At 40.5% G+C, this 20,911-nt stretch overlaps 1 protein-coding gene across 2 annotated transcripts in view; it reads right to left on the reverse strand.

Moving 5' to 3' along the window:
* The window catches only part of adamts17 (ADAM metallopeptidase with thrombospondin type 1 motif, 17), a 178,174-nt gene that overhangs the window by 36,160 nt on the left and 121,103 nt on the right, over positions 1–20,911 (reverse strand). For both annotated transcript variants that reach the window (XM_036586807.1, XM_036586806.1), the window contains 3 exons: positions 15,324–15,404; positions 9,859–10,016; positions 4,947–5,106 (listed from right to left, as the gene is read on the reverse strand). In XM_036586807.1, coding sequence (XP_036442700.1) covers positions 4,947–5,106; positions 9,859–10,016; positions 15,324–15,404 — 399 coding nt within the window. The remainder of the gene's footprint in view (positions 1–4,946; positions 5,107–9,858; positions 10,017–15,323; positions 15,405–20,911) is intronic.

Here is a 20,911-nt window from a genome sequence, read left to right on the forward strand (position 1 = left end):
CCGCCCCTGCCCGCTCCCACGAGATTTAATCTCGCTCCTGCCCACTCACGCAACCTAATCCATTTGAGGTGAAGTAACAAAGTGACACGTCAAAAACAGAAACGGGCTTGGCTGGTGTAACCAGTTTACTGATTGTGATGGGAGTGTTTTGGTTTTGTAGCTGTTGCTCACTCATGTCGCTTGCTGTTAGAATGTAAAGTAAGAGAACAACATTAGTTACGCACAATCCTTTTAAAACATACATTTCTTTTATGTAGATTATCTCTGTCTGTCCTTGTACACAATTTGCAGATGCGTTTTAGCTGCAACAGCTAAGCTTAGATTGTGAATGTGAACAGCGCCAGGCGAGTGCAAGAAGCCAGACCTTCTTTTTGAGCCTGTGCATGTGACACTGTAAAGACATATGATATGGTCCAAAAAACTTGACCCAACACATCTTCAAATTATTATTTCAGGTGACTCACAGCAGCACACTCACTCCTGCCTCAGTAATCCTTCTTTTTTCAATTTAACAACAAAAAAGAACTTACATAGTGTAGCTTTAATTAAAAGTTCAGAAAAGTTTTTTTTTCATGATTTCAAATGATTTCTTTCTTTAACAGTTTCTGAACGATGGGTGCACAAGTTCTAATGTGTAAACTCTCAGCATTTGTAACTAAAACAATCAGCTCCCTCTTAGAAATCAATGCCTTCATAAACTCCTAGGACATACTGATTTCTGTAATGTGCCCAAGCCACTGAAAGCTGAGGGACATTATACATATTTTTTCATGTTTATACTTCAAATATTTCCATATGTTACTCCACTTAGATTTGGCCGTTTCGCTAAATGTGAGATCAGCAGTTGTTTCTGTGAGGCACAATATCATCTGCTTTTCCTGTTTGGATCATGTTAAGTTACATTCTTATTGAAAAGTCTTGCTGACATTGTTTCCTTATGTGTTTATTTAATTATATGCCTTTAAAAAGTAATCCAGAATTGACAGAAGTAATCAGATTATCTTACTTTAATATATATTTAATATCTGTATCTAAATACATTTTAAAGTAACCCTTGCAATTCTATTATTGGTTATAATGGTAGTAATATTAACCTGTTAAAGCCTCGATCAGGACACTGGGGTTTTCCAACACCAACAGTCAGCATCCACTGAACCCTACAACAGACATACCATTCTCTCCATCTCCTAACCTGGATGATACATGGATCACCAGTCTTTTTGAGTCATTACTAACAGGGATGTATAGAACATATTCTGCATTTATTCCTGCTTCGTCTTATTTCAGTTGGTCTACAGAGATTTTAGATCTAGTTTGAGGGGTACGCACTTGTGGATAAGATACTTTGACATTATAATTATAAACCTTAAAATAAACCACAATTCAATGTGATTGCAATCCTGAATACAATTGGATGTAAAAAGGAAAACATACGGACCACCACTTCACAAAATAAGCAGATTAACGGACTGAGAACGTACAGTACAGGGAGAAAAGAGTTTCAGAGCCGTTTTACTCCACAAAGCTGCAAATCGAATCTCACACACAATTACACCTCTATTCTTTCAGAAACAATGACCAGATAAGGCGCACTTTTGCAAATGGCTTTTTGATTGGAAATTGCTTTAGGTGTCACCACACGGCTCTCTGCAAGAGATTAGCGCACCAGCACTGTCCCCATTTCCTCCAGCAGCGTCTGCTCCAGCTGAGATGGCAGATACACTTTAAAGGAATAGTTCAGACACAAGTTCAATGTTAAAAATTTTACCTGTACTGCAAATGTAGTCGATCAGAAAAGATATGTTTGGTGTCTGAAGTTGGCTTCCTTAGTTCTGCACTGGAGCTATGAGGCATGTGTGGCTAATGTAGATGAGAGCTTTAATTGGCTCTGAAATTTTGAATTGGGCCCAAAAAGTTTCTGCTCGAACCTGACAACAACCTGATGACATTTAGTCCTCTGTAAAATAGTATTTACAAAACCTGATATTTTTAATGATAGTTGTGGTAAAATTATTGTGTATTGACTATAATAGTCGTGATTTTCTGATAAATATGATAATGTAAAAATTTACAAAAAAATACTAAAATAAAAAAAATAATTACAAAATTTGTTTCTATTTTAAACAAATTCATATTCATATTATATATTATATTATTGTAATATATATTACAAAATATTATACGTCTCATAATAAAAAAATCTGATCCAAATGGTATCAGTAGTGCAACGTATGTGCTATGGCATTTTAAAAAATGATCCCATCTTGGTAAACTTGTCTTATAGAAGAGGTGCATACGAAAATAGACACTGCACAAAAAAATAACCAAAAAAAACCCCACTGAAATTAGTATTTTTACAACTTCCAGCACAAAAATAATGCTTTTTAGAGATATGTATAAGAGTAGTAGTGTAACACATTTGAGCACATATGAGGATATGAATTTTTTCACAATCTACGAAAAACAAAGCTTGGGTCTCTACTAAAATCTACTAAAAGTGGGAGGCAGTTTGAAATTTAAGCCCGACACATATGTGAGAAATAATGTGCTATTACGTGCCAGGGGGTTCGCCCTGAGCAAGCGTTGAACTCACGACCCTTCTGTTAGTAGTCGGTAGTGCTAAGGGACGAATCACCTGCTGACCAATAGAGGAAATGGATAAATATAATAAATAAAACGAAAGAGACTAAGAGCTGGGATGAACGAATTAGACAAGGAATGAAGTAAAGGGGGAAAAGTGGAAAACAAGGAAAGTGACTGGTCATCAAACCCTCAAATCACTACGTTACCAGACTGGCGTGCTATGCTCATGCCACTGAAGGGGGTAACGGCTGTGTGAACTTAAGGGCTTACAAGTATGAACCAAACTGAGAACACTCAAAAAACACCTTCTTTAATCTCTCTTGACTCTCACTAAACACGGAGAGCGAGGAATACTCATGAGATCTTTTTTTATATACTTACGCTGTAGAACGACAAGAGAAAAGTAAAGACTCGAAACTTGAGACAAATGCCGAGATTACGGGCTGAGTCACAGCAACCTGCGCATAGCGGCATAAAGTCAAGACTGCGCGTGAACAGCGTGTGAGCACCCACAGCTGTGAGCACCCACAGCTGTGAGCACCCACAGCTGCTACCACTCAGCCATAATTACTCAGTCCTGGCTCTTCGGTCCCTCCTAGCGGCTGGCAAGGGCGTAGCAGGTAGCCTGGATGTTTCACGTGAGCAGTCGAGTCCCATCAGATTTGGACAAATATATAAAACTCGAACATAGCTAGTAAAGGCAGTTTATTCTCCAAGTACCATTTTGCAGACCACAAGCCTAAATCATCATCTAAAAAATTACACTGATAAAAAAACACATTGCACAGCTAAAAACAGAAGTAGCCATTTTGAAGCCTGAATTGAGTCCGTATTTCTGTCCATCTACGGTAGCCTTGCATCCCCAGCTCTAAAAGAAGTAAACATCAGACACCAGACATGTCTTGGCAGATCAAGTACATTTGGGGTACGTGGGGTAACAGTGTAAATCAGATTTTCTTATAAACTATTCCTTTAACCATGTCCAATTCAGAGACGGTGTGTATGAAGGAGGCTGAGACTGCCCACAGCGTTGCAGTCGACCGCCTGCAAGCACACATACAATACTCATTATTGTCCCTGTTCACAGAAGATACACCAGTGCTGCACTCTCCACAGGGAGCACAGCTACGGTCCAGAGGAGAGTAATTTGGAGGCTGGCAGAGGGAAGCGTGATGTGTCTTTTCAGAATGAGAGTGATTGTGTGCAGTTTTGTGCTACATTGTGCAGCATCTCTGAATGACAGGCCATCAGTCGGACAAACTATTCCCTTACACCTTGTGTTTACTTGTGAAAGTATGATTCTAGATCTGTTTTACACTCAAAGCTACTAGCTGCCAGCGTCATTATAAAGGGAAATGCAAGCTTTCACTACATCATTTCTTTACTTCATCTATTCTTTAGAATTCTAGAGTCAATGCTATGGTGTTGCTATGGTGTTGCTACGCCATTGCTATGGTATCTTAGGAGGTTGCTAAGATGTTAGTAGGCCATTACAAAGGTATCCCTAGTGGTTGCTCAGGTGCTAGTAGGCCACTGCTATGGTATCCTAGGAGGTTACTAAGGTGTTAGTAGGCCATTATGAAGGTATCCCAGGTGGTTGCTAAGGTGCTAGTAGGCCTTTGCTATGGTATCCCAGGTGGTTGCTAAAATGTTGAAAGGCTATTTCTTGAAAGTTTAGAATCTGCAGTTTCCACACATTTTCTCTGCTTGTTCAGATGAGCTACAAGAGAAATATTTGGTGCTATCACCAACAATCACCTAAATTTGTTAGAATTACTTAACATTTCATCCTCTTTATCCTGTGATGCCTTGTCTCTTATAAACCCCTGAGCTGAGGTCATTTCCTCCACACCCCTCTTTAGTCCTCTCCCATAAACATAATCACTGTATTGGTCCTCAGAGTATATGTAGTCAGGTATAATTGAGCAGCTGTGCTGTCCGCCCATTTAGACCTTTGCATCAAGGCTTTGAGAAGCAGCTGGAGAGCAGGCCCACGTTTAGCCTCCGTTCTGCCAACCCTTCATCTAACTCTATTAAATCTAACAGCAAATCAGCAGTCTGCTTGATTCAGTTAGACTCAAGGCAGACTTAATAAGAACAATAAGACGGGCTTTCGGCTTTCTTCTAATCAGGAACTCCCTTCACTTAAAGCCTTAGTGTTTATTTACGCCAGGTTTGGGCAGAGCATTTGCCTGTAGTTATTTTAAAATGGCTAAACCATTTTTAATTTAATATGGCACGTTATTGTAAAACGACATACACATATTTACTGAAAACATTTAGAAAAATCTAGGTGTCCCCAAACTTTTGACAGGCAGTACACATCTATTTTTTTTATCATGTAAGACACTGTTAGCACTGACCTCCTCCACACTGGACGCTGCAGCTTTCCCAGCTGCTGTGTGTCCACAGGTACAGGTACTCTGGCTCTCTCTGCACCTCGCTGCTGCTCTCCTGAGACTGATTCAGAGACACTGTGTACTCATAGTGGATCCCATATGACTGGTCATGGAAGAGGAGAACCTGGGAGGAGAAGCAGAGTGGAATACTGAGAGAAAATCAATACAAAAAGAGGTCAATGCAGCTGAGATGGACTGGAAAGGTTAAGAACTTCTGGGATTTTTTTTTTCTTGGAAATGTATTATTTATTTTAATGATACAAAATTTATAGAGCCTGATGTAGAATTGGTATCACTGTACTGCCTTCTGCACTCATTAATGACTTGAGGTGTAGTATGAGGAGTAAACAGTCACAGTGGACACAGCATTCACTAAGATCAATGATATCTGTCTGATACAGGCATAAGAAAGTATCCTTACCCTATGAAGGCAAATAAGAGCAATATATCTGTAAACAGTGTAAGCTCATACCCCAGCTATACTTATTTATCTCTCACTACAATACCCAGCATGCATTAGGCAAAGCTAGACAAGGCAAGTTTCTTCGTATAGCACCTTTCATACACAGTCGTAATTCAAATGCTTTACACAAACACAGAAAAATAAATCATACTGCTTATGGCATCTTGAGATCCAGCATCTCAGAAAGACATAAAAGAAAGTACACAGGTAGAATGAAAACATAAGAGGGACTTTAAAACAAAAGACTTCAGTGTATTTAAAATTGGCTTATTAGGGATAGCGTCCTGAACTTTTAAGACATTTTAAAATATCAATATGGCTGCTCACACCACCAACAGTAATAAAGTGGTAATAATCTACTTTTAAATAAGATTATAGAAGCTTTAGCTTTAGATCAATCTGCATGGTTAAATCTATAATACCGACCATTACGTTGGCTGTTTGGAAAGGTAAATACATTATGAATGTTAAAGTAATCACCCCAGTTAAAGTTATTTATGTACTATATTAATAATAATTTTTTGATCTTGTTTATTTTCAGTGTGACACTTTTACTATCATACATATATATTTACTCTTTCTAATCCCTTGTTTGTTTTTGTATAATGCTCAGCTACATTGTAAATGAGGGCCTCCTTCAATGTACTCTGAGTTGATTGATGGATATATCACTACAGTTAGCTGGACAGCATAGCTAACAATACTCACATTCACTGAGCTGTATATGTTTTTCTCCACTTTAAATGCGCAGTGGTCAAAAACAATTAATAACAAGTGCCAACTTTCCACTGATGAGTTAAAGTTTGGGGAATTTAGGGACCTTTAGAGGAAATGTGTAATTGCATGCAACATATGGAAGAACACTCTCTAATGTGGGTTGTGCTTCGGACCCCTTCCCTGAGTGGATGAATCTGATGATTGAGAGTGCTTTAAAAGAGAATTCAAAGAAAACATAAAGTGTTAAAGTATAACACTTACAGCATAAAGTGTTTATTACTTGTTGCCTTCATTAGCCTTATTGCTTTAGTGCAAAACTAAAGAGGCCGTCTTTTCTTGGCTGATTGGCTACATTTAAGAAAGGAAATCTGGAGTGGATTTTTTGTATTTACGCTCTAGTTTGACAAGTGTTGTCAGTTCATTAGCAGATAGACTCCCGGCAACATCAATAAATGACTCCAGCAGGCCATGAAGAGCCGAAGAGCTTCACACTGGTTGGCCAGCACATTGCCAGGAGCAAGAGAGAGAGTACTCTCATCCATTCCTGTAATCATGTCCAAGTAATGGCACTCGACTCTGGCTGCCAGCTCAAACACACCGGGGCAAGGGCTCTCCGCTATATCTCTTCAATCTGAGGGGGGCTGTTTTCTCTTTCGCTGAGGGGCTAAGCTAAGGAGGCTAATGTTTTGTGAACAGAGAGGCTGCCTGAGTGATCTTTGAACAAGCGCATTCATTGCTTCTGCCCTTCCTCTTTCTCTCTGAAAAAAGAGAAGAATTCTTTCATCCACCTTCTTCAATCTTAAACTTGATGACACTCCTAATATCCAACTCAATAGCTCAATACCTGAAAGCCCTCATTACGACTGGGAGTGCAGCATTCAGTTTAACTGCAGTTCATATGCTGTTTTGAGCCTTCTTTCTGTCTAGTTTTGGGAAAATCAAGACTTAATTTCCTTCTTGACTTTATTAGACACTTCCACCTTGTACTGAGTGGCATTACAATTCCCACAATGCCCCAGCGTCTTTACTATGAAGACTTCAGTTTGCACAGAACAGACATTTTTTGCAGTCACTGCGTCATCACACCCAGTTGTAAACATTAGCGATATCATACTTGCGCCTGCACCGTTTAAGGGAGTGGCAATTAATTCTTCCAACTCAGCTCATGTAAACGTTAGCAAGTGCCCTAAACAACACGACCAGCACAGAGACACAGTATCATATTTCTACATTACAGTCAACTAATCACCAAGCTGCAGTGCTGAGGAGTCCATTTCTCATGGTTTTTAAGCAAACCTCTGTGATGACAATCTCCAGGATTGTAAATATACCAGTGAATAAATATTTATCTGGGAGCATTTTTAATCACAAATATGGTAAATCTGTCCTGCTGTTCAGCCCACATTCACACTCCAGTTCAGTTTTACACTCTTTTTTGATCGGTTACTTTGTTAAAAGTGACTCACGACAAGCAGAACTTTTCAGCTGAAGCAGACATTTTTAAACTTGATGGAGTGGAAACTCAGCTAAGGCTGTATGGTTGAATTATTGGTGCATTTAGGAGCGCAGCATTAATTTCATACAGTATCAGCCATTGTTTACAGCATGACCGGAAGCTGTTTAACGCTACTATTTACTCTTCCACATCAACAAACATGGAAGTGTGAAAATGGTCTATTGTTCAGATGCAATTTATTTAACAGCACAGCTGCAAAACTTTGGGTGCTGCTGGTCGATCCACACGTTTTGTTGATATTCTAAGTGAAAATAAGTACGTTTGGAAACTGTATCGATCAAGTTGACCCACTTTTTCATAGGACTGGTTCTGTCCCTATGAATGACATGAATGGAGGTTGGAGAGTTTGGGTTGTGCCCCCCTTGATAAAGAGCATGGTACAACTAGCAGTCTAGAAATGCCCCTGTCCACTCCAAAATCTAACCAGCTCTGTGGTCACTGATGAAGGGCTAGAGCCAATGTGTTAAGCATGAGGCCCATGACACAGTCTTATTCGGCTGTGAAATAATTTGAATTTTCTATTCTCATTAGCTCGCTTCACCCTGAGGTGCACTAGAGTCCCCAGTACGCACTGCAACACAGTGTGTGTTCTGACCCCTTCCCCCAACAATAATCTGTGGGGCCAGCGGTTATACAGAAAGAAAAGATGCCTGGTGTCTAGTTTAAGCAAATAGGCAGTTTTTAAAAAAACTACCTAAAACAATTTATTTTTATTTAGAATCATTTTTAATAAGTATTCCATGCCAGATTAGCTGTTGCAGTTTTGGCATATTTAGAATAAGCAGTGGCCTGTTCAGATCATGGCAAAATGTTCAGTAAAAATAAAATAAAAGCACAGCTGGCCCATGGATTTGCCGAAATCTGGGCTAGTCTATAACAGTACACCATCAAAGTGGAGCTGCAAGGGAGGGGGTTTCTAATAAAGTGGCCAGTAAGTGTGTAGTGGCACACTAAAGGTCTGTCAAAAGTTGAAGAGGAGTCCTGGCATTTGCAGTTAGAATCCATAAAAGTTAATATCCAGCTAAATGTTTTCCTTAGTATAAACACCTGATTGATAAGTTGCTGATTAGGAAGTGTTTTATATGAAATTATGATGGCAAATTTAAAAAGCAACACCTACTCTTGGTTTAAAGCAGTCTGCAGCAAGCAGGTTAAAACGTCATGTAGAAGAAACAGCTAAACATTTTTCCTGCAGTATGAAGGCCTGATTAATAAGATGCGGATTAGTCAGTGCGTCTCGTGAAATTATGATGCCACGTTGTAAATGCATGACATATTAACATCTAAGAAGCAACACCTACAACTCTCGCTTTAAGGCGGTTTGCATCAAATCATTCATGTAAAACCCAGACAAACCTGCGTCACAGCCACTCCAAGAGCCCTGGAGCTCCTCAATTTTGCTAAAATATTCCAGAGTGGGATGAAAACACTTGAGCTGTTTGAAGTTAAGTGGCTGTGATCCAAGGGGGGGCTGCTCAGAGCCCGTTTCGTTTCTTTATTGCACTAATTGGTGGAGCTTTCACAGGGCTCCTTCGGGCTCCTCTGGCAAAACACAACATTTTCCTCCAGAACCTTCCTGACTGTAGGGAGCAGTGTTGATTGTATCTTGCATGTTCCTGAAGAGCTTCAGGGAAAACCTTAACTGGAACAAGGTGGGAAGAAGATTGCGTTTCATCTGATGCCTGGCTAAAATGAAGGGCTTAGCGAAGTGCATGATGTCATGATGATGTCATGTAGATATCTGTCTCCGGAGAACAGAGCTGAGAAAAGCTGTTCCAGCAACGTGAAGGTTTGAAGGTCCAGGTCTACCAAAACAGTTATTACTCTAAGAGTGATTGACGCGTGCTGTTTCCCAGTGATTTAGCATGTTTGTTCTGGATTAAGAAAATCTTTCCAAGTGCAAAGTGGCACGCTTTGCTCATTTTAAACATACAGCAAGGCTCTCAGGTCATGGAAAACGGTTCTGCCGTTTTCAGTGAAGTCACAAAAGCTTTTAGTAACACAAACAGCCAAACCAAACTTATGATTTTATTAGACTTTAAAACTCATAAATAAGCAGTACGTGACTTTAAAAGCAGGCTCCTTGCATAAAAAGGACAAACAAATGTGTGAAAGAGTGTTGAGCCGTTAAAAGAGGCAAAGGTGTTCCCCAGGGGTACGGACTAAGGTGATGAGTTTACCATGAGGTGGAGAGGAGTCTTAGTGGGCCCCTTGGCAGACATCTTTTCCCACAGCCCCCTCCGAACGTAGCGGACAGTGGTGCCTGCAAGCTCAAACTCCCCCGGCAGCTCGATTTTCCAGTCGTTGTTTATGGATCTTTTGCTTGAGTCTTTCAAAGCTGAAAAAGAGGGAATAATAAAGGTTATGCAAAAGACAACACAGATGCAAAGTATGGAAAATGCCATGATAACTACAGATTCTTTGCTGAATTCAAAGACAAAGTATCACCTTATTGCTACTACTACTACTACTACTTCTAATAATAATAATAATAAAAATAATATTAACTAGAAACGTGCATTTTCAAAAGGAAACACAGAATGGTTGTGCGGCTGAAATGGTTCCCACTTCCTGCTAGGTTGTTGCTAGACGGTTACTATGGTATCCCAGGTGGTTGTGCGTAGGGAGTTGCCAAGTGTTCGCTACATGTTGTTGAAAATGAATGGGAGTCTATGTGAGGAACGAGGGATGAAAAAATGACACATAGAGGAGTGCAGGTCAGTATAGCTGTGAATTAGAGCTTGAGGACCTGCCCTGAATGTGGCTGTCGGGCAAAGAAGTAGTAAAGTTTGTGTGATGGTGAAAATGAATGGGACTCTATGGGAGAAACGAGAGATGGAAAAAAAATGACAAACAGATGAGTGCATGTCAGAACAACACAATTTGTGCTTGGGGGCCTGCACTAAGATAGTATATGTGAAACTGTGTCTTTCAGTCCAGCAGAAGTAGATTGTCGTGCAATTTTTCACACCATTCATTCCTAAGGGAAAAAATTCGGAATTTAACGCAGACTGTATGAAAACCGTGTATCCAATCAAAAAACTGTATAAAAGCCTGAATCACAGAATCAGACCAGACAATCTGGACTTGGAACGTTTTTGATATCTCGGAAACTGTGGGAGGAGCACCACGGCAAAAACAAAAAAAAAAGAGAAGATTAATATAAAATGATTGCTTTGCAATGTGTAATAATAATAATAATAATATTAATTGCTTTTACAGCCTCTTTTTTCAAACTTTACAAAAGCACATAATCAGACTCAAACTTAGCAAAACGTAACCAAATAAGGGACGGATAACATTACCCAACACTAAATGTACATAATTTTAAATATCGTAATCAATGCAGTGCATGGTGCACTGAAACCGATCTTGCCATGTCCTTGTGAAGCTGGTCCTCTAGTCCTTCCAAAGCAATAACAGATTATTTAAACAGCAATAAAGCCACCAAGGGATGCCCTTAATTATTAATCTTAGCTTTGTAGACCATTATCATATTAGTCTTCATTTCTAACTGACAATAGCGCCCAGAGAGACACAGCCCTGGAACCGAACCCCCCCATTCGAGAAAGGAGAGTTCCTCAAACACAAACAGACACCAATCCAGCTTAACAATTACGAGACAGAGTACTTGTTTATAATAATGATTATGAGAAAAACAACCTTAAGCATGCGTAATTCTTCACATGGAATGGTTTGTATGAGACAGTTTTGTTTACTACCAGCAGAAAGTTGAGAAACGTGGTTGCTCACACACTGTACAGCAGAGAGCAGTGTGTGTGTGAGAGACAGACTGTGTGTGTGTGTGTGTGTGTGTGCTTTGAAGAACAGATGTTCCTCTTTCAAAAGGAAGGGTTGGCTTTCAAGTCGCTTCCAGCACTTTTTGGCGGATTTCAAAAAAAAGCCGTGGAGTGTCCTTTCATTACGGAAGCAAAGCCAGACTGAACTAGATGCTTGTTTGCACCTCACGGTGATGAAATCACAAACTGCGCATTTAAGATAACAAATAAGTTGCTAATGTTTTGGCAATAGTGAATATCACACTGCTTACAAATGGCAATAATTAATCTGAATACAGCGCAGGACGTCCCAGTCAGCACTTCCTCTTCCTCTGGCATGCAAACCACAAACAATAAGAATCTGATTTTGACTTTTGCAGGAGTGGCATTGGAATAAGAAGCTCTAATAACTGTGTAAACACTCATCTGTCCATGTTTCTTATCCAGAAAGATATAAATAGACTTTACTGCTACGTGCTTGTAGCTGGAAGAAGCTCCAAAACAAACACTCTGATCCTGACTACAGCTTGACTCATATATATCGATTGGCCTGTAATATTGTTGGATCATATTTGATAATATTCACAACTTGGTTTCATCAGTATCAGCAAAATAAATTACCGGACAAAAAATCAGTCACCTTGCATGTTTAGTAACTTCAGGCTCCTGCAAATGGTGTTGCATGAGGATGATTGGGCTATAAATACCTGCAGGGTGTGTGACGGGATTCATAGATTAAGAAGAGGTGGTACACTGCAGTGAACGTCTTGTTCAATGTGTGGAAAATGGGACTCAAAGCAGATGTTAATGATTGGCAAAAAGGACTGATTGTATTTGGGTGTGCCAAAGGCCATAGTCTGAAGGAAGTAGCTGAATTTGCAGGTGTATTGGTAGCGCACTGTCCCACAGATCTACCAGCAGCGGCAAAAATTCTACAAGTCTACATTCTTGTCAGAATTTTGCCCAAAAGACGAAACTGACAGACAGGGACCGACGGCATGTTTCACAGCTTGTGAATAGAAATCGCTTCGCTTCCAGGCAAGAATTGCTTCTAGGAGTCAACGCATTTCCTTCACAACCAATTTCTGAAAGAACACTAATTTCTGCTCAAAAGTTGCCGGTAACAGTGGGCGAAGAGACACAAAAATTGGACTGTTGATGACTGGAAATGTGTTATCTGGTCAGATGAATCTTGTTTCTGCCTGTATGTGAATAATGCTAGACATCGTGTTAATCGTAGACCTCAGGAAGCCTTTAATGAGGACTGTGTTGAAGGTGTGGTTCAAGCTGGAGGAGCTCTGTGATGTTCTAGTGGTGTTTTAATTATGCGGAAATGGGTCCTTTGGTTGAGGAAACAGTAAATTTGAACAACAGTGTCTACACTGAGCTGCTGGAGGTTTTGCCTTCTGTTCATCATCATTTCGAAGAACATAAACATTCCTATCCCCGTATTCCAAGATGACAATTCGGGCTGCAAATGTGACTAACTGGCATGATGAACATTCAGGAGCATTGACACATCTGGACTGGCCCGCAAAATCCCCAGATCTGAATCCTCTTAAAAATCTGTGTGGTTACCTGGAACAACGAGTAAGACACCAGGGAAGGCATCCACAAAATCTGGCCAAATTGCGCAATTCTTTGATGCAAGAGTGGCTGAACATTGATGTCACACACATCCAGAAATTTGTCCAGTCCAGGCCAAATTGAATCACAGCTGTTATCATGGAGGTATTACAAGCTATTAGGTATGTTTCAGTAACAGGTGACTAATTTTTTGTCTGGTGAGCTTAATTTTAAATAATAATCATGTAGATTTTATCTTTTTCTACTAGTGTTAGAGTGAAAGCTGAAATTGAACATGTTCCGTGGTGAGAGTGGCTCTTGGTTGTTGCTGAGCTGCTTTCATGCTTAGTTTTTCATCTTTTCTGGCTCTGAATTTTCTCCTCTTTCAATCAGCACCACCTATCAGTGAACTCTACATCACTGATCAGTGAGACCTCTACAGCATAAACTGGTGGAATGTGTTTATTTAGCCATTCAGACATGGAATAAAAATTTGACACATCAGAATTTTTAAATGCCAGCCTAAGAAGTTATACCTTATTACTGTTATACCACTAAAACCCTAGTCACAAAGCTTTCCAGGTGCCTACACTGGAAACATCAAGTCTGTGCATCAAATCAAAACAAACAAACTATGGACCAATCAGCTAACAGCTTAAGATATCAACTACAATTTAGTTTGGACTCATGGATGCATTCTGAGTGCACTTTTGTAAGTCACCCTGGATAAGAGCATCTGCTAAATGCCATAAATGTAAATGTAAAGTAAAAAATCAGTTTTTTTAAGATTGGGACATTTTAGCTACATTTTTTTTAGCTACAAAACATTTTTGTAATACTTGTAACTCCAATTTGAATGAGCTTACAGCAATGAAAATGCTGGTACTGCTAACTGAAACCTCCAGAACTCTCTAGACTGTCTCATTTTGGTTAACATCTTTATAAAACCAAATGGACACCTGTTTCCTTATCCATTTTTGGCAGGTTTAACCATGTTTTGACAAGAGGCAGCTGGATTAACCACAGTACTTTTGTTAAGGTGGAATTACTGTGATGTGACGCAGTGCAACACATCAACAAAAGAAACAGGGTGTCCATCTAAAACACTGGCGTCAAACTCAACCATTACAAGGTCCTATTTAAAAATTTCTAGCAGATCCATGGGCCAGCTGTGTTTTAATTTCATTTTTACTTAACATTTTACCATGATCTGAACGAGCCATTGTTTATTTAAAATATGCCAAAACTGCAACAGCAAAACATGCATTGAATACGTGTTGAAGAATAATTCCAGTAGTTTCCGGTATTTTTTTTAAAAAACTGAGTATTTGCTTGAACTATCTGTCTGTCTGCCCTGCGATGGACTGTTGGGCTAGGCTCCAGCTCCCCCCCGTGACCCAGAAGGATAAGTGGCATAGGGTAAAACAGACTTATTAGAATAGAAACTTAAAATAATTTCATGGGCAGAAAGGGACTGTGTCATGGGCCTGACTTGGCCCGCGGGCCTTGTGTTCAACACATGGGATGTAAAAAACAAATAATAAAAATAAAAATCACTGTACATTGCTCTCTGTTGAAGTGGTGAAGACAGCTTCACTGATTATAATGGGAGCATTTCGGTTTTGTTGTCATCATTCACGTCACTTGCTGTTAGGGCAAGCTGTAAGGGATTTGCTGACAGCATTTTCACTCTTGTAGTTGCCATATATACTGACATTATTGGTACAAACAGACAGTGTACCAAAATTTTGCCTTAAACTTTATCAAAAAGTTCACACAACAAAAGAGAGAGGTATAGAAGCATAGCAGGGAAGTAACAATAAAATGGCTGGTGATGATTATCCCTAAAAACCTACACAAAAAACTACACCTGATCTACTTTACCAGCATAACCTTACAGTTTCTCATTAGATTAAATGGGATTTCTGCCAGCATTCTGTAAAGCTCGTCCAACCTCGCGACGGTAGCAACAACAAAAAAAGAAACACACTTGTGGGTGGAGCATGCGCAGGTCAATCGCTTTCATACTCCTCTAATTGATTAAGTGATCAAGAAACCGCATTAGTGCTGATATCCAGCCTGTCACTGCCGCTTAGTGTGGGAGCTATGGAAAGATGACACGCAGCTCCATGTGCTCCTGTAGGGGAGTTGAGTCATCTGTCACACAGCAGCTCCAGAGACAAGCAGGTCAGTCTCTGCAACGGCCTGCGCTCTTTTGGCCAGGTCCAGAAACAGTGAGGTCTGAACCAGTGGAAAGGTGTAGGGGGGCTGGTCGTTATGGCAACAAGATGAGCAATTACCCAGGAAGCTGTGGGATGGCTTGTCCTCCACAACTTTGATTCGCCGAGCTCCCACCGGAATGACAGCTGCCTCGATATAACCTGCAGGGAGGGAGAGAGAGAGAGAGAGAGAGAGAGAGAGAGATGGGATTTCATATTGTTATAATGATGCATGTCTCTGTCAGCATGGCCACTTTATTAGAAACCCCTCTCTTGTAGCTCCACCTTGCTGGTGTACAGTTAGAGACTGTGGCCCATCTGTTGATCCACAGTTTGTGTTAGCATTCCTCTAGTCCTTCATCAGTGGTCAGTTTCTGACCACAGAGCTCCTGTTGGTTGGCTGCTTTGAGTGGTGGTCCATTCTCAACCTGGCAGTGACACTGACATGTGTAAAAACCCTGAAAACACTGCTGAGCTGAGCACAGACACTACGCAAATAATATCTGGACAACAGTGATCCTGGGGTCAGAAACTGACCAGTAAAGAATGGGGTAGCGGGAGGATTTACAACTCTGCAGCAAAAGATGGACTTCAGTCCATAATTATGGAGGTACAAGCTAATAAAGTGGCCAGTTAGTGGAAGTATAAGGTAGGCGTTTCTAATAAAGTGGCCAGTGAGTAGAAATACAAGGTAGGTGTTTCTAATGAAGTGGCCAGTTAGTTGATGTCCAGGGTAGGTGTTTCTAATAAAGTGGCTGGTTAGAGAAGGCACAAGTTAGTTGTTTCTAATAAAGTGGCCAGTTTATGAAAGTACAAGGTGAGTGTTCCTAAAAAAGTGGCCAGTGAGTGGAAGTACAAAGTAGGTGTTTCTAATAAAGTGGCCTGTTAGTAGAAGTACAAGGTGGGTGTTTCTAATGAAGTGGCCAGTTAGTGGAAGTACAAGGTAGGGGTTTGTAGTAATGTGACAGGTATTTTTAAATATAATGCAAAATTCATGCAATCAGAGCAAACCATCTCAGTGGACTGCATCTATGCTAACAAGCAACTCTATTGCCCTATTTTATGGCTTGGTAATGACCTTCTCTGGCCCTACTGACCTATTGAAGCAATCCAAGCACATCTGTCATTACCTGGCAGCAGACTTTAGCAGCTACACACAGCTAGAGGGAAATGAAACAAGTCCGATCCGTGCTAAAGCTAGAGTTAGGCCAGCTTGGCTTCAGAGGTACTTGGCATCAGAGTGCATTAAACTAAAATTGCGTATCTTTGTCAGTTCAGGACCTAAGTGAGAGCATGGTGAGATGGTAAACTCTGATTGAAACCAGAAAAATTCACACACACACACCCTTCTCCATCCTATGGCATCGTGCCACACTGTGTTTGGGCAGTAATGATAAAACAAAGCTGTTCATTTGTTTATAATATCCCCCGCTGACTGAGGCTGCTTTAGTTAATAGAAATTTGCTCAAGCTCAACGTTTAGAAACACATCCAAGAAATGAGATTTAAACATGGAGAGAGAGAGAGAGAGAAAGAAAAAGAGAGAGAGACAGAGAGAAAGAAAGAAAGAAAAGAGAGAAAGAAAAACTGAGAAAAAACGGAAACGGAGTAGGCAAGAGAAAAAGAGAGAGAAAAAAGAGTCGATAAAGCATACCGAATTTAACTGAATTGAGGAAGGGAGGGAGAGAGAGAAGGAGAGAGAGAGAGAGAGAGAGAGAGAGAGAGAGAGAAACAGAGAGGGTGAAACTGGGAGAAAGAAAAAGGGAGTTAGAAAAAAAGGGTGGAAGTGAGAGAGAGAGAGCGAGTTAGAGAAAAAGAAGGGGTGCAAGTGAGAGAAAGAGAGAGGGAGTTAGAGAAAAACAGAGAGGGTAGAAGTGAGAGAGAAAAACAGAAAAAAGAGAGAAAGGGAGTATGCATGAGAAAGAGAGAGAGAAAAAAGAGTGAGGTGCGCCAATAAAGCATGTTGAATTTAACTGAATTGAGAGAGAGGGGGGAGAAAGAAGGAGAGAGAGAGAGAGAGAAAGAAAGAGAGACAGTGAGAGATAAAGAGAGAGAGAGTAAAACAGAGTAAACGAAAACGAGAGAGCGTCTGGTTCCGCTGGAACGTGTGTAATTGCAATGCGGAATGCTCACTTTCAAAAAGCTGAATGGGGTTATTCCAATCTGACCTTTCTGTCGAAAGGGAAAGTGCAGCCAGTAAATATGTGGACAGCGACACATTACGCTTCGTCACTTATCTGTGGGGTCAGCGTAGAGGGCAGCAGACACTGGTCAGGATTAAAGCGACCCTGTAGGATAAAGATGGGCTGATAGAACCAGAAAGGGCAACATGAAGGTAAATGAGGCCTAGCTGTCTTATCAGGTTCAGTGGCGTCTGAAGGGAGGGAAGGAGAAGTATAGGCCACAGTCCTGGAAGTGCTGGGCAATGAGATTCTTTTGTTTGTTTTTGTTTGTGGGAGGTGCATCTCCAATTTACTGATTATAAAGCAATTACCATAATCAACCACTTTATTAGAAACCCCTACTTTGTAGCTCTGCCTTGCTGGTATACAGTTACAGAACTGTACAGTGTGACAATATTGTTACATGTGCTACAAGAAATGAATCATATGTAAATCCAGCCCTAAGACGTCTCTGGATTCAGAACCTGAGGCACCCCATCCTATGCCAACTGTCTATGTTGTCTTTAACCATACCTTCATATAATAAAACATTTCTCTTCCCATTCTGAATTTTTGACTGTAAACATATGTGGATTTGTGAGATCCTGTTGGTGTGGGTTTTATCTTCTACCATGATGCACAAAAACGCTAATACTGCCCCCCTGTGAGGAATCACAATGAACTATTTTAAAAATTCTTTACCTGCTGCTTCTGTCTAAAATGACACTTTGTTAAAATGACAAAATGATCCTCTTATTGGGATTAATACTTCTTATAAATATTGCCTTTATATAAAGGACCTATAAATGACCTATAAAGGACCTATAAAGGAAGAAGTACAAGGTAAGGGTTTCTAATAAAGTGGCCACTAAGTGCAAGTACAAGATGGATGTTTCCAATAAAGTGGCCAGTGAGTGGAAGTACAAAGTGTGTGTTTCTAATAAAGTGGTCTTGAGTGGAAGTACAAGATAGGTGTTTCTAATAAAGTGGCCAGGGAGTGGAAGTACAAGGTAGGGGTTTCTCATAAACTCTAATAAAGTTCTAATGAACTAAACTGGGGTGTGTGTTTCCCAAGCTCCTTTGTTTCTCATTACTGCTTCAGCCCAGTGTGTACTCACCAGCCCCCCCACCACAATCCTCCAGTGTTAATCACAAGCATGCTGCTACTGTCACCTCCAAACACGTTTCCTCTGAAAAGAACCCATTACCACGAAAGCTGCTGTCCCAGAGATCTACAACAGGCCCTCAGCACCCATTTAGCAAAGAATACCCTCCCCGAACACAAACACACCACACAAACCTACCTCACAAGCACCATCACCGTCCCCACAGCTAATGGCTAAAGAGAAACCTCTGAGAACGCAAACTTTCTGATCTCTCAGAAGAGTTTGAACTGGCTTGGTTTCCCATTTTTTTGCTCCAATTAACAAACCATCTGCAGTGTCTACTGTTGGTTTCATTCACGTCTAAGTGGAATTCCACTGATTTTTCAAAATGTCTGTGTAATTCAATTGTTGAAATATAAACAGAGTCATTCAAAGGCCCAAACCCATTTCTTATTTTTACTCCTTCCCCTTGTTTTCGAGTGTCACCTTGCCCCTTGGAACTGAGTTAGAAGGGGTAGTGGTTGAAATTTTCCCTATGAAATGGGACCCTCAAATGAAAAAGAGCATTACTTCATTAACAGGCTACTAGCGCTGCTCTGTAGGTGACCCTGCCAGTCTGCAGTGATAGCAGAGGAGGGTAAAGTTCAGAAACATCGCTGCTGGGCTTTAGTTACATTTAGGGCATCATATGCCTTCAAAGAGGGGGGATACGACAATTATTTATCATCACCCACCCCTAATTCTTCAGTGTCAAGAAGCTGATGTCAGCTATTCGCCAGCTTCTTGTTTAAATTTTCCCGTTATACCCTAAACGGAGCGGTTACGTTCTGGCATTTCTGGCGTCAGAACTGCTGGACTATTTAAGGTGGAACGGGGTATTTAGCTAGCTAGCAACCAAGACATCAGCATACTATTAGCAATTTTTTATGCTTGTTATGAAGAAAAGGACCATAATACATTGAAACATCATTAAACTAAGATAATACGATGGTTATTGTAATTTTTTAACAGAGAAAATGCTCTCTGAAAAACCTCTGTTTGGAGGGCCATGTATCCCGAACACTTCGCCCTACCCCTCTATCTCAACAAAAATCGGGAAACCCTACCCCTAGACGTGAGCATACAAAACAGAAGGCTAAGGGCTAAGTGGTAGGGGCGAGGGGTGAAATGGCATTGGGCCAAAATGATTTGGTGTGAAATAGTTCACTGTGGAGATTCAGATTTCTTTACAGTGGTGGTGATAGGAACCAGGGAGCACTGTTTTACTATCCAAATCACCAGTGAACCTACACACGTTTTATATGTGATGTTAATGATGGTACAACAGTGGAAAACTTGAAAAAGTAAGTTTTCTCTGGGGACTGGTGTGCCTTACAACACCCTGCATGTACCTCTCTGTTATGAAAAGGTCTTAAAAAGTAAGCTTTAGGCCAAAAGCTTATCTCAAAACTATTGTAAAACAATGTTTCAGGTATGAGGCAGCGTTGTCATTACCATTTCACGTAAAAACACTCTGTGAAGGAGCTTACAGGGGGGTAAACTATATAGATCAAACCATCATCTGAATGACTTTGTTTACATTGTAACCATTTAATCCTGCAGAAATGTTGGAAAATCAGCTCAAGTTTTAACAATTAAATAAGATAGAACAAAAAATTAGGGCTCTGTATCAGTGGTCCCAAGCTGAATCACAGTGCAAGGGGTAAAAACTCTTCGCCTCTTCCCTCAGTTATGCTGGGACATAAAAACTACAGAAGCAGTTTGACAAAAAAATCTAGCTTACCCTTTACTTCAAATGTAGTCTCTCAGCTAGGGCATCATTTAGTGCTCAAGGTTTTTTGCTTTCTATTTTTGCACTAGAGCTACGATGCTCCAAAAACCTGTAGTAGCAGCGTCTTCACATTTGAATTTTGCCTGTGTTTATACAGCCCATATACAAAAGTATGTCTTATAGTGTTGGAAACCACATAAGCAAGTCTATTATAGATTACCTAACAACACTACATGAGTTCAGGCAATTGTGTGATGATGTAGACATGCAGTAAGCATGATACTAATTAATGGTATATAACCTGATTTCATATTTGAGGTCAGGTTTCCCATTAAACTAACATGCTGAAATCATGACATGCATACAGCAGGCTGATCTGAGATCAGGGCCTAGACATGCTCAGGGCTTTGTGCGTGGGTTGTACTTGTTAGAAGTGAAAAAGCACAAAAAACTGGTCTCTCCTCCGCACTGTGACTGACTCTCCAGCAGGAAGAGAAGCTGTGAGAATGTTTCATGCTGCGTCTGAGTTTATCAGACTGTGGTTCAATGGGACCCCTGACTACAGCTCCGCTCCCAGGAGAAACCAGCCGAGATGGGTTTCTGTAGCAATAGGTCAGCATGACTGTGTTAC

This window comes from Colossoma macropomum, unplaced genomic scaffold, assembly GCF_904425465.1.
Source record: "Colossoma macropomum unplaced genomic scaffold, Colossoma_macropomum, whole genome shotgun sequence".
Taxonomy (NCBI): domain Eukaryota; kingdom Metazoa; phylum Chordata; class Actinopteri; order Characiformes; family Serrasalmidae; genus Colossoma; species Colossoma macropomum.